The following is a 14,000-nucleotide window of genomic DNA, read 5'->3' as shown; positions in this document are numbered from 1 at the left end:
TTCACAAGGGCTAGTCCCACCATACAAAGATAACATGTTATTTATCATAAACAAACAAATAGGCAAAAAGCAAAAAGTTATTCAAACGCGAAATTTAAAAAAATTAGACTATATATATCTTTTTAAACCTAGACAATGTAGGGCATGCCATCAAAATGTGCTTGAAAGAACATTTCATTCACCAAGGCTACAATTAATGGAACTGTATTTTAGTTTCATTGTGAATGGATGTGTTGAACTCTGATTTTTTTTTAAGGGAAAGGCTACTTTTCTATAGGACACTGTTTTATGTTACAGAACAAATGAGAAGAATTAATATTTGAAAAAAAAGAGGGAGAAAAAATAATGATGATGATGATGGGGGGGGGGGCAGTTAAAATGACATCCATTTACATGGATTTGGTGGCCTTAAAGTGGGAATTAGCCCTGACAAAATGTTTGGAAATGCTAATTTATCAAATGCCCCCCCCCCCCCTCACACATGGACTGTGCATTTAGGATGCTTTTGTAAATATTCAGTTTAGATAAATTGTTAAATATGACATATACATATTTCAAAATCTTTTTATACCTGTTATTTCATTATACTTTCGAACATCACTACAAGACAGAAGTTTAAAAAAATGCAGCAGTATTATGAATAAAATGTTATATTCATCAAGACTAATGCTCTAGAACAGGAATGTAACGCAGACCACCATGGACAGTGTGAATGATTGGGTAAGGAAGGTTGTAGTTGTTATTGCTGAGTTTAAGTAATGATTTATTTGTAATTTCTCTATCTTTGTCATCAGGTTACAGAAGCTTCTAAAGGACCTGAACAAGTACCTTCAAGCTCAAGACTCATCAGGTCCGTGGGAACAGAGCAAGGTCTCTGCCATGGAAAGGGCACTAGGAGAGGTGAATCGCATCCTAGATAAAAAGGTACAGGTAGTATCCTATTCTACGGAAGCTTTAAAGTGGCATTGACTTATTGAGATGACAAAAAGTGGACTTGTGAAAAGTGAGATGCGTTATCTAGCCAAGTTGACGTGTAAAAAGTGATTGGCGAGATTTAATTCTATAACCACAGCATGCATGCACCACATCTATTTGGAAGTGATCCATTTACTTTTTTTCTGTCAATGTATCTCACCATGTTGACATACCATTTTTCATAAGTCCACATTGCGAGATTACATAGTCATCTCAACAGGTCAATGGCACTTTATAGCTTCCGTATTATTCACATTACTTGAGCAGAACATTGTCTGTACAAAGCATATATTTTTTGTATGGATCCTGGACAAATTCCATTGGTACCCCTACAACTCCCCGTCCCCTTGGTTGAAGAATTTCTCGCTGGTTCTTGCTTTCCCCACAAAGATATCTCTATTTAGTATTTCCTATGCTTTTCCAAAAGTCTTGGGTCAGCAAATATTAATCCTCTCTCCATGAAAGCTGACGCCCATCCGACTTTAAATGCATATTTTCTTTGCCTGACATTACAGGAACAAACTGATCAAATCATGTTTAGAGCGCACGGTGGGTTGTCTGTCCTCACCAGGGTGCTGATGCTGATAGATAGCGCATCAAGTGATAAGCCAGCAGTTGTACCAAAGAAGTAAGTACTCTCTATATTTCATTTCTTGGTAGATATCACCTATTTGAAGAGCCTGGTGGATGTTTCATAAAGCAGTTCATAAGTTATGACTGACTTTACGAACAGCTTGTGATCCTATGTTGAACATTATTTGCACCAAATTTTATTGGTGTTGGTTAAGTTCCTAAGAAAGATCACCAGTCGCTTGTAAAGTAGCTACTAATGAACTTGGAAAATACATATAACTGCTTACGCACTCTTGTATGAAACACCCACCAGAATATTCAGTTTCCCTATAACAAAACAGTAACAGACAACTGAATGAATGAATTGACAAGCAAAATTATTGATTGAGTGAATAAATGAATGGCTGAATGAATGAATGGACAAATGAATGATTGTTTGAATAAATAAATAGCAGAATGATATATTGATTGATTGATTGATTGAATGAATGAATGAATGAATGAATGAATGAATGAATGAATGAATGAATGAATGAATGAATGACTGAATGGATAGACAGACGGCTAGATATATGAATGAATGAATAGATAGAACTCAATGAATAATTATAGTTGTGAAAAGATATGAATTATAAAGACATTCTTCATTAAAAAAGAAATCAAAATAACAAGGTGCAAATTTTCTAAATGTATAAGTAGAATGATTTTAATGAAATCGATTCAATTATGAAAAGTTCATCATATGAAAAAGAAATGATTATTTCTTATTTATTAGTGGTGCAATATAAAGAAAGTACAAAAAGCTTTACAAGTAGATGTTACTCCAACACAATACTTGATAATATTATTCATTAAATAGAGTATATGAAGAAAAATGGAATAATGTAATTTTCTTGCTTAAAACTCTGTTTAATTCTGGATAAGATCTCACAGATATACCTCGGATTTAATGAATAAAGTGAGTACAGTTTCTTGTTTTCCAAAGTTCTGTTCTTATAATCTCAATATCATCCACAGGACGCTGTGCTCTTCTGCCGAGGTATTCCGCCTTGCATGCAGGAACAACTTTGATAACTGCCAATATACCATGTACAGTGGCAAGATGGCTCCTCTTATAGACCTACTCATGCATCAGTTATCAGTGAGTTATTTTTCATAAGTCTTTGGTCAATCTTAGCTATTATAAGCAACAAGATTGAAATCAGTTTAGTCCAATTCATCGCCACGCAGAGCAGTTAAGTTCAGCTAATTCTGGTACACTGAATGTAATGATAATAATGATATTGTCATGTTAAGCACGGCCTGGCTGGGAGAACAGTTTTCGGAACTGAAGTGGCTACCCTGGGTAAAATATGACTATTATTTATTATTATGTTCTGTAAGTTGACTTGCTTCCATTCATCCAAAAAAATTCACTTTAATTCATTTTAATCCCATTCAGTTTGGTTTAGGGCACCTAGTTTGTTTCAGATGCATGTTTCATAACTAACTTGTGATTATGGTAACTCTACCATTATGATAACTGCCATAGCAACAGGGCTCAGCAGCCAATTAAATTCAAGATTTGAGTCTGTCCGGAGCCAAAGGAGATTTTACGTAACTTTATGTATGAGAAAATACACCTTTTTTCTCCACAACGAATAAAATGCTCTGTCGTGTGGTCTAGTGGTTAGAGTATTGGACTCTTGATTGTGTGGTTGTAAGTTTGAATCCCTTCTCTGCCAATGCCTCCACTCTGATAAAAAGACCTGAGAGCAATTTCTTTTGTCTATAAGAACAGCCACTATGCCTGATTGATTTAGTTTTGAAAATGTATCCTTTGTAATTGGTTATACCAGCTTGGCGTTATACATGTACCAGCAGAAAGCTGTCTTGCTGAGTTCCTATGAGAGTTAACATAACATAAACAGAAACAGAGTAATCAATTTGTTCTTTCTAAATTTACTTTACTCTTTTTATTGAAATAAGTGAAGAGAATTTATGAAATAATGATTTTTTATCCCCACAGATTCTTATACCAGACACAGAAGATGGCCTGCACGGCCATCCTTGGGGTCCAGACTCCCTCAAACCACCCCACGACAGCGTGGCGGGCAGTCTCATGCTTCTACTCACCAGTATACTCAATGTCCTGGTCAAGCATCGGCCGCAGTCTCCTTCCTCGCCCGACGGCAAGCTCCCATCTTCGGCCAAGAAGAAACAGAAGGACACATTTGACCAGTGGGGCATGGATGTGGTTAGGTAAGTGTGTTTGAGGATGTCGAAGTCTTGTTTTGTTTCCAAACCCTTTCTCTTTTGGGGGGTGGAGGGTGATGAACTTCATCATCTTTTCAGGAATTTTTCATAAACTTATCATAAATCAAGAGGAAAAGATGGGACTTTTCAGGAAATTGTTCATTGAATTAACGTGGATCAGAGAGGGAAAGATCGGACATTTCATGAATCTGGAAAGAGAAGAATTTCATTCTTGAATTTGGACAGTATTTTTATGCGAAGGAACAATGTGTGACCTTCCACCCCCAAACCAACAATAAGTCACCCAATGAGTTTTTAGAATTTTATAGAGCTTAAAATGATATATAACTTGTAAAAATTGATCAACAACAACCCACACAGGCAATTCATAGAATATAAAAGAAATTCAACGAGAGCATGGTGTGAAGTTTGGGGTTCACTCAAACATGAGATTAGTCTGCAAAGACTGGTGTCAAAGAAACTCTTGTATTGTGTCTTTTATACAGCTTTATAACTTCAAATTTTCACAGTATGAAGAAGAATTACTCTTTCAGATAAGCTAATTTTTTAATTTTTACTTTTTGAAGACTGAATTCTTATTTCCATTATTTACAGGAAAATTTCCTTTGTGACTTATTGTTGGTTTTGGAGTGGCTGATCACATGTCATGTATGTTTTGGATTAAAAAAGAGGCTTCGTTGTTCTTCTTCATATTAAAATTAATTCCATTGTTTTCTTGTGCGCTTCCAGTTACTTGGTAAGCTGTGGTGTTCTTGATAAACTGACAGTGTACTTCAACAATGTCCGCAATCCTATTGATCAGGAACCTCAGATAGCTGAATTCCTTCAACATGCCATGGGTCTACTGGGAGCCATGACTCGATTCATATCTACTACTTCCAACAGGTTGGTTTTGATATTTTTTTGTCAGATTTTAATTTTTCTATGCAAATAACACATTTCTCAAATAACAAAAAAATGCTTATTATTTATATTGTATTTGGTATCTTGCTGAAGATGTTGAATCTCATGACAGTTTCTCTTGGTCTGTCATTATGTTGCAGTCCTGTCATGATTTTTAATTTATTTTTATTTTTTCTTCGGGGGGAGTCATATTTAAACAATCATACCTAGGCTTTTCACAAAAGAGAGTATCACCATTTACATTTTTTTTTCTCTTCCTGTTTTCAAACTTTGCATACATTTAATACTGAAGGTTTCATTAAAATGATGTCTTCAAAATAGAGTTTCAACATATGATGGTAAATGGTGGTGATTTTTTTACTTGATTGCCACAGAAAGCATGAATGCTTGTAAACAAGCAACCAGAGGACCGATGGCTAAGGGTCCTCTCCGAGGGACCTGGTAATCAGGATTAATGCCTTACCAAAGGGCACTAGCACACCAAGTGGGAATCAAACCCGGGTCGCCGGAAATCCGAAACAAATTTTTTTTTTATAAAGGACTTAATTGTTACTGAAGGGTTGGATTTTAATAACAAACACAAACAATGATCATATGAATCTTGCAAGTGTAGACATGATGTCTCTGCCCTCACAATAGATTAGGACGTGAATTCTACCTACCTCCTTTATTCATACTATGGTTTTCTCTCCCTCTTCCATAATAGGTCAGCCGAGGGTATCTTTGGTCCCAAGAAGGATGACCCCACCCAGCTGGTAGCCACATTCCAGGTGACCGGTCTTGGGGGTATTGTATCCCTCCTCTACGGCATCCTCCTCCACGGTGGTGCCCCCTCCCGTGACAGTAGCATGACCCCGCCCGAGATACCTGAACACACCCTCAGCGTCGTCAATGCTGGTATCAAGATGCTGAGTAGTATAGCCACCCTAGATCTCAACGTTCTACAAGTAAGTGATTATTCTCATATTTAGTGAAAGAAAACTGTTGCAGTTAATTTGAGTTTTTGAACATATTCCTGCAAATGACATATCTATATGTAAACTGGGGCAATTCCATAGAGAATGTACATCATCCACCTATAAGTAAGACTTTCCTGAACGGATTTGTCTATGTTTCTTACTTCATATTAACAATTGTAATGCTACCTAATTAGCATGGCTTGAGTAGCTTCTAAATTGAAATAAGAGTGGAGAAAAAAAATGTTTTTGTTCATGAAATTGCCAACTGGCAATCGGTCTGCTTCATGTATCAACAAGTATAGATTGATTTGCTGTAGTTATAGTTGATCTATCACTTGTAAATTTGCAACTAATATTTGCAATTGATTGCAAATATTTTATTGCAGCACCCCCTAAGTCACACTTAAATCTTTGGTATTTGCCTTTTTGTGAAAGCGGGGTCACAGAACGAATTCTAAATATCAGTATACCATTGCTCCCTGATTTCACAGACTGCCCTAGGAGCAGAGGGAACATCCCTTGAGTTCCGTCACATAGCAACCTATCTGATGTGGTACTGCAGTCACTTCACCGCCAACGAGGATCTACTTCATGAGGTTATTCTCATCGTGGGCTACATCACTGTGCTCAACCTAGATAATCAGGTAAAGATTCAAATTACATTATCGTTTGGTCAATTTAATAAATTTGTGAGAAATTTGTCCATCCTAAAGAGAGCATTTCTATTAAAGTGTCCCTGTTATTATCCAATCCAAACGAAAGTATTTCTAAGTTTTATTGTTAAAATCCAATTGCAGTTGCATTTTATAGTACATGTACTGTGTTTTAACTTTGCCTTTAGTAAAATATGCAAATACATGGGAAATGGGACATTTGGTAATAATGGATATACTTAGAGACATTGATTTTCCATTTAGCGGTATATCAATTTGTATGTTCGATATTGGTTTATTCATGGAATTACCTGTGCAAAAATAGAATTCATGTTTTTAATGTGTGCATTTTCTGTGACAAAACAGAATTTCAATTTGAGATCAAGTTTGAAAACAAATGATAGGTTTTTAGAAAAGGAAAAGACCATTTTCTTTAAACGGGAAATCACTGTCCCTACGTACTCTTTGAAGTAAACTTTTGCAGGTGCCCGCAATTGCAAAACAATTGTTGCATCTTATCCCACTCAAAGGCAGTAACAGTTCATTTGCTGGTGATCACGGCACATGTGATTAGTTAGCAGCTCTAAACTGAAATACAAATATAGTATACAAATATACTAGGCTTAGAGTAAGTATAGCGGGAATTATTCATCCGAGGTTGGACTGGCATTACTGTATTTTCCCCCGAGGGGAAAATAGTGATTTTTGCCAGTACAACGGAGGATGAATAATTCCCTCTATACTTTCAAAATAAAGGCCTGGTATATTTGTTTTATATCCTACTTTAATAAGTTAGAGCAACATATCTTGATAATCTAGTGCTTGCGCCATCATGACCTGTGACGTCACTGATGGAATAGTCGACTATTCCATCATTGACGTCACGGAATAGCACATTTTCTTCAGTGGGCGTTTCATTTTCAACATCATCACAAAATATTGAGAATATGATTGGTCACATGATGCTATTTTAACCAATCAGCATACATATTTTAATTTATTTAGGATATAATGAAACCTATTTATAATGACCACCCAAGGAAAGTAGAAAATGTGGCCTTTGTTGATAGGTACAGGTGTAGGTGCTATAGACAGGTTCTTATACTCACAATCTGCTTTCATGGGAATCGGTTTTAGTGGTCACTATATACAGGTCGCTGCTATATAGAGATTGCCACTAATAACGTTTGATTTGTAGCTCATAATGCTAGCATTCGTGTTTCTTTCTGAAAATGATTAAATTATTGATTCTTGTTGCCTTTCAGATCCTTGTTCAAACAGGCAACACCCCAACGCTTCTCCAGCAGCTGTGCAGTCTACCATTCCAATATTTCAGTGACCCACGTCTTATCAACGTCCTCTTCCCCACCCTCATCTCGTGTTGCTATGACAACGCCGAGAACAAGAAGATCCTTCAGCAAGAAATGAGCTGCTCACTGCTCATGTTGTTTTTGGAGGTGAGATACTTCTCTCTCTTTTTCATCTTCTTAAATGTTTCTGCACAATATAAAATTCATAAAGCATGGCATGAGGTTTTCTCCCTAATTTAAGTGGGCTATTTCAGACCACGTTGTACTCTGAGGGGGGGGGGGGGGGGTCAATCTGACCCTCTTCCTTCCTCCCCACCCTTAAAATATCGGCTGCTGATCGCACTATCTGTGCATAGAGCCGGATGTTAACTCCAAATCTGTGTAGTAAAATCTTCCCAAAATAAAATTTCTATATTTTTTAATTGATTACGTAAACAAGTATATCTAATTTTTTATGTTTTTGCCTTTTAACTCACAAAATCCATTTAAACCAGCGAAAGTAGAAATAAACATACATGTATGATTTTTGGAGGAAAATACAATTTGCATTGCCTTTGTGCACGAAATAACATTTTTTTGCGATTTCCGGTCTGACATGCACTTACAAAATGTTACATATTGAATTTTGGAACCGTGTACCTGGGCATTGCAAATTTTTATCTCAAAAGATGCGCAAGACTTAAAAGTAAAAAGTCAGCCAAATGGCGCAGTCCATTGTCATGGAATTCATCGAGGGGGTGGGGGTCAGATTACCTCCCCCCCTTAAATTAAGATTAAGATTGGAAATAGATGGTGGAAGTGGCATTACAGAATGCTAATGTTTGGAGATAATGACAGTTGTATTTCTTAGTGTATAGCACAAATATATAACATCTATATGTTTTTTTAAAGATAGTTGTCAATTGAAGTCAACATATACAGGTTAAAAAATTTAACTAAAACAAAATCATGAATACTCCCCTCTCCAAAAAAAAAAATTTTAATAATTACTGATCATTATCCTACCTTTTGTCTTATTTTTGTCTTTGTCATAAGTGCATTCGGTCATCATTGAAAAGTGTGATATAATTATTGATAATAGATAATGATGATAAATTTTATTTCAAATCATATTGATATGTTATTTCCTTATTATCAGTAATACTTGACATCCATTCATTTGCAATGTTATGTCTTAAATATTATAGTAAACATTGCTGAAAACCATTAAATGTTTTAAAGAAATATATTTTGTCTTCTTTTTGGCTCCCCTACAATGATATACATTTCTTTGTAATGTGGTTAAACTGACTCTTCTTATTTTCTGTAAATGTATATCTTTTATATATTTTTTTATATTGTAAAAGTAGTGGAAATATTTGTTATGTCTTTTTATGGTGTAGTGGAAATAAACAAATGATTTGAATGATTTATTCTTTTGTAGGAACGTCAGAGAGACAAAAGCAAAGGGACATTACCCTCAGTTACCAAGGCTAGAGGTAAGCTACATGTAATAACACTTTATTTTTGTGTGCATGAATTAAGAGTCATGCGGTCATCAACTAACACTGCTCCTGCAGTTGACAAAGATGAAAGCTATTGGGCAAAAACCGTTCATGAATGTATATTCTCTTCAAGCTCTCTCCGTTTCACAAAAAGTGTTGATTCATGTTTGTAGGGGTGCTCTGACAATAATTTTGATGTGTACAAATGAACATAAGTGAAATCAGATTTACAGTGGAATACCAGGATTCCCCTCTGCAACTTGAATACACAATACTGAAAGACTTTCTTTTTTATTATTATATTGATGATCACAGCAAACTGAAATTCCTGGCCTTAGCATGAGGCTACGTACATGTATTACCAAATGAGGAATAAAGTGAAACTAGATTTCTAATTCCTATATTAAAAAAAATCATTACAGGTTTTTATATTGATCACAGCTAGTCAAATTGCAAAGTCCATCAGTTGATGCTATGTTAGTGCAGGGCTCGACACTAGCGCCGGTCCGACGGTCCCAGACCGGTAAAAATCACTGTCGGGCCGGTAGATTTTCAGAAATAGCAAGATTTACTGGTCCGACAAGACCAGTAAGAAAATATCATTGTCGGGCCGGTAATTTTTCCAAAAATAGCAAGATTTATGGGTCCGACATAAACAGTAATAAAAACCATTGTTGGGCCAGTAACTTTTCCAGAAATGGTCAAATTCACTAGTCCAACATAAACATAAAAAATATTCCATGACTCAAATTGCAAACCATTTTCCTCCCGTTGAATTTGGTCATTCACACACAGAATACACACAGAATGAATCGCATGCAATTTTTACTAGGGTAACATACAGTACAGTGTACATATGGCTAGCCAGCCACACACCACATGGTGAATTTTCTACTGGCTGCACGAACGAAGCTTGGCGAAGCTTGGCAAACCTCTGGCAGAAATCTCTCACAGAACGGTCAAAATTCACATTTCACACTATGAAAAGCTCTTATAATGTCCATATTTCCAAAAAATTGGGGTAACTGTCATTTGTAAGCAGTAAAAGGAGAAATTTTCACTTCTGTTTTAGTTCAAAGAGATCGGGTTTCGAGTGATATCGTCTGAATACATGATAGCCCCACATATGCATTTGTGTGTGTGTTGATACACTTGGTTTCTTTCGTAGCTATATCTTAATTGAGCCAAAAAGAAACTGATAATTTATTTATGATAGTTTTAGCTTTCTTCCTCTGTTTTCTTTCTTTCTATCTTTCTTTCCTTCTTTCTTTTCAATCTTTCTTTGTTTCTTCCCTCTCTTCTTTAATTTTTTTTTTTACTGTCTTTCTTTTTTAATTATTCTTTGTCTTTCGTTCTTTCATTCTTTCTGTCCTTTTAACATTTTTCTCTATTTCTTTTTCTCTTTCTTTTTTGATTTCTTTCTTTCTTTTATTCTTGAGTCCATCCATCCTATATTTATCTCTTCTTTCTTTCTTCCTTTCCTTCTTTTTACCCTTTCTTTCCTTCATTCTTTGTTTCTTTCTTCATTCCATCCATCCTTTCTTTACCATTTCTTGTTTTTTATTTCTTCCTTCTTTCAGCCCTTTCTCTCTTTCTTTCATTCATTCCTTCCTTTCTGTTCTTTCTTTTTTCCCTTCATTCCATCTATCCTTTTACCTTTTTTTTTTTTTTTTTACTGCTTGCTTCCTTTCCTTTCTTCTTTCGTTCTTTTTTTCCCTCATTCCTTCCTTTCTTTGTCTTTCGGTCTTTCTTTTTTTTCTTACTTTCATCTATTTTACATTTTCTTTCTTTTTTCTATTGCTTGCTTGCTTCCTTCCTTCTTTCCTTCTATCTATCATTTTACCTTTCTTTATTTCTTCCTTCTTTCAATACTTTCTTTCTTTTTTCCTTCTTTCCATCTCTCCTTTTACCTTCTTTCTTTTTTTATTGCTTCTTTCCTTCTTTCTGTCTTTTGTTCTTTCTTTCTATATTGCTTGCTTCATTTCTTTCCTTCTTTCTTTCTTTCCTTCATTCCTTTATTTCTTCTTTTTCTTTTGTTCTTTCTTTCTTATTTTTGTTCTTTCTTTCCTTCCTTCCTTTCCCTCTTCAGTTCTTTCTTTTTTTCCTTCCTTCACATTTATCCTTTCTTTACCCTTTTTCTTCCTTTCTTTCTATCTTTTTTCCTTCTTTCCATCTTTCCTTATACCCTTTCTTTCTTATTTTATTGCCTCTTTCCTTTTTTCCATTACTTTCTGTCTTTTGTTTTTTCTTTCTTTCCTTTTTTTCTTTTGTTCTTTCTTTCTTTCTTTCTTTTTTCCTTCCTTCACATCTATCCTTTCTTTACCTTTTATTTGTTCTTCCTTCCTTTCTTTTATTATTTCTTCCTTTGTTTCTTTTTGTCTTTCATTCCTTCATTTTTTTTTTGGGGGGGGGGGTAACAAGAAAGGACAGCAAAATAAACTCACGCCTTTTTTTAATGTTTTCTTTATTTTGGGGACCAGTAGATTTTAGGTTCGGACCAGTAAAAAATGGAAAAACTGGGTATCTACTGGTCCGACATGAATAGGTTGGACCAGTAGAAAAAAGGGGTTAGTGTGGAGCCCTGGTTAGTGACAGCTTAGGTAATGTGCAGCACAGCTAAAAGGAGCAAAAATGGAAATAAATTTTGAGATGAGACAACAAAATTGCCCTGTTTTTCATGAGAGCTGGAATCTATTGTTTGATATGTCTGTTATATCTGCATTTTATGTAAACACAAAATGATTTTAATATTGCAGTTTTATTAATAGACAGTGACTGCATTCTTCATATTTGTATTTCTTCATAATTTGAAAGAAACTGCCGCATGTAGTAGCCAAGAATGTCCTTTTTTTTCAGTCATAGATGGAGATGAAGGCATGTATTTTGAGTCCTATACAATACAAGCCTGTATAAAGCATTTTTTTTTTTAATGTGATTGAAAGTGTGATTTTGCATGTGAGTAGTGAGAGATAAACATAAAATGGTTGATGGCCCAGTCAGTAATATTGCTGTATCTAATTTTACAACTCCCTGCAGTGCATGATGCTAGTGAGAAGGATCCCTCCAGTCATGACCTAGGTAGAGTCTTGTATTGAGCTTGCAGTGCATCCACACTAATTTGTTTTGAATTTTTTGTTATTTCTCTCACTCAGTTTTATTTATATAGACTTTTGGTTCCTCAAATTCTATTTTCTCAGTTCTAATTTGTTCACACTGCCTTGCTCAACTTTGTAATGTATTTCTTCCACTGGAAAATGGAATTTCCTGTTTTGTTTTTAAATGCATGAATGACTATGTGTTTTGCATTATCAATATACATGTAGTGTGCTCTTCTCCTAGAACCTGATTAATTATGTTGCTTTTGCATGCTGTTGCAGTTTTATTGATGCACATGTATACATCTTTCTACTTGAAGTAAAAATTTTCTGAGAGGGTTTTTGTGTCTTTGCAAAAACTCGAAATAATTTGTTAAGTTCTGATATCTGTGGTATACGATTCTGTTCTGATATATGATAGAAGAATTAAGGATATAAGATGGAAATGAAATGTGTTATACGAAACACAACTCATACAAATATTCTTGTCATTTGATTGGTTGAAAGGTGTTCAATATTTGATCTTTTTTATGCTGCATGCATATTTTATATTTCATTGCAGGCCGTGCTTTTTCCCTCAGTGTGTACCACTGAGTATGTGTGTGTCTATGAATCTATGTGCATTTTGTATCAAGTGTGTGTTTGCGCGCAGGAAGGAAACGCATCAAATTAGGGTGACTACATGGGCACGTTAGATCCATAAAATAGTGCGCGTCCCAAAAGAAAGCAAACTATTAACTGCTTTCATACATGGGGACAAATATTTCATTAACATAGAAAATGAGTCGCCGGACATAGGCCTATACATATTGTGGCAACGTCGATTAATCACACTTTAATAATGAATACTTGACAGACAAGAATTGCTTTCCCAAGGTGTTCTAATATAATCTGAAAATTGTGGAAAACTATCATGTATTCCCAAAGGAAATCAATCTATTTTATAGATCTGAATATACATGTATCTAGTTTATTTAATTACATGTAGCATATAACCACGTCTTCCACTGTTCTAAGGAAATAACATGATGTATCCATTTTATATTCAAAATTAATGAATTGTATATTTTAAATCTTAAATTGTTTTAATATACATATACATGTATAAGATCCACACCAAATTATATTTCATGGTATTTTCATATGCAAAAAAATAATTATTTTTTGGCAGAAAATCTGGAATCTTCTCAAATAATTTTCAATTCTTTAAAGATAGACACGACTCACATTTCCAACATTTCATTCTTATAAATAATTGTGTATGTCCAGTCATATTTGAAAACTTCGAAAAAAGAAGACGAACAAGAGATTTACTAACAGGCAGGACCAGCTTACCTCACATCGAGAGTAAAATATTGAAAATGACAGTTTTTATTCTTTTTCTTTTCCTCCATGAATCATCGTTCTGGATTTGCATTTTTGCTTGAAGCAATAACTACTACTGTCTCTTTTGTATTAGGAATTTCTACCTTTGGCAAAGAAGAAAGAAAAAAAACTGTATATGCTACAGCAAATCCTTTTGTACAACACATTTTAGGAAGGATTGAAATATTGTTCCATTTTGTCATGCCTACCTTCTTTTATAACATTATGGATATATATGTCATTGGCACCCGTTCCTTGTAAATATTTATCATATAATTCTCTCTCAATAACTGAAAAATCCAAACGTGAGCTTTTTTCTGAAGAAAGTGTAGAATCCCAGCAGTTTTGTTTCATCATAAATCAAATCCTCTCTCGTTTTGTGTGGAATAGGGATAAAAAGGTAGAAATATTGTTGCCCCATTTGCTG

At 34.8% G+C, this 14,000-nt stretch overlaps 1 protein-coding gene across 5 annotated transcripts in view; it reads left to right on the top strand.

The window, feature by feature from the left end:
• Positions 1-13,686, top strand: part of LOC129261820 (S phase cyclin A-associated protein in the endoplasmic reticulum-like) — a 44,808-nt gene extending 31,122 nt beyond the window's left edge. For all 5 annotated transcript variants that reach the window (XM_064099791.1, XM_064099792.1, XM_064099794.1 and 2 more), the window contains 10 exons: positions 795-924; positions 1,491-1,603; positions 2,566-2,689; positions 3,557-3,789; positions 4,534-4,689; positions 5,414-5,654; positions 6,158-6,310; positions 7,585-7,776; positions 9,053-9,107; positions 12,150-13,686. In XM_064099791.1, coding sequence (XP_063955861.1) covers positions 795-924; positions 1,491-1,603; positions 2,566-2,689; positions 3,557-3,789; positions 4,534-4,689; positions 5,414-5,654; positions 6,158-6,310; positions 7,585-7,776; positions 9,053-9,107; positions 12,150-12,208 — 1,456 coding nt within the window. In that variant the 3' untranslated portion in view covers positions 12,209-13,686. The remainder of the gene's footprint in view (positions 1-794; positions 925-1,490; positions 1,604-2,565; positions 2,690-3,556; positions 3,790-4,533; positions 4,690-5,413; positions 5,655-6,157; positions 6,311-7,584; positions 7,777-9,052; positions 9,108-12,149) is intronic.
• Positions 13,687-14,000: the final 314 nt, after the last annotated feature.

This window comes from Lytechinus pictus, chromosome 5, assembly GCF_037042905.1.
Source record: "Lytechinus pictus isolate F3 Inbred chromosome 5, Lp3.0, whole genome shotgun sequence".
NCBI lineage: Eukaryota > Metazoa > Echinodermata > Echinoidea > Temnopleuroida > Toxopneustidae > Lytechinus > Lytechinus pictus.
The sequence above is the reverse complement of the archived record's forward strand: the minus strand, read 5'-3'. Positions and strand labels throughout refer to the sequence as shown.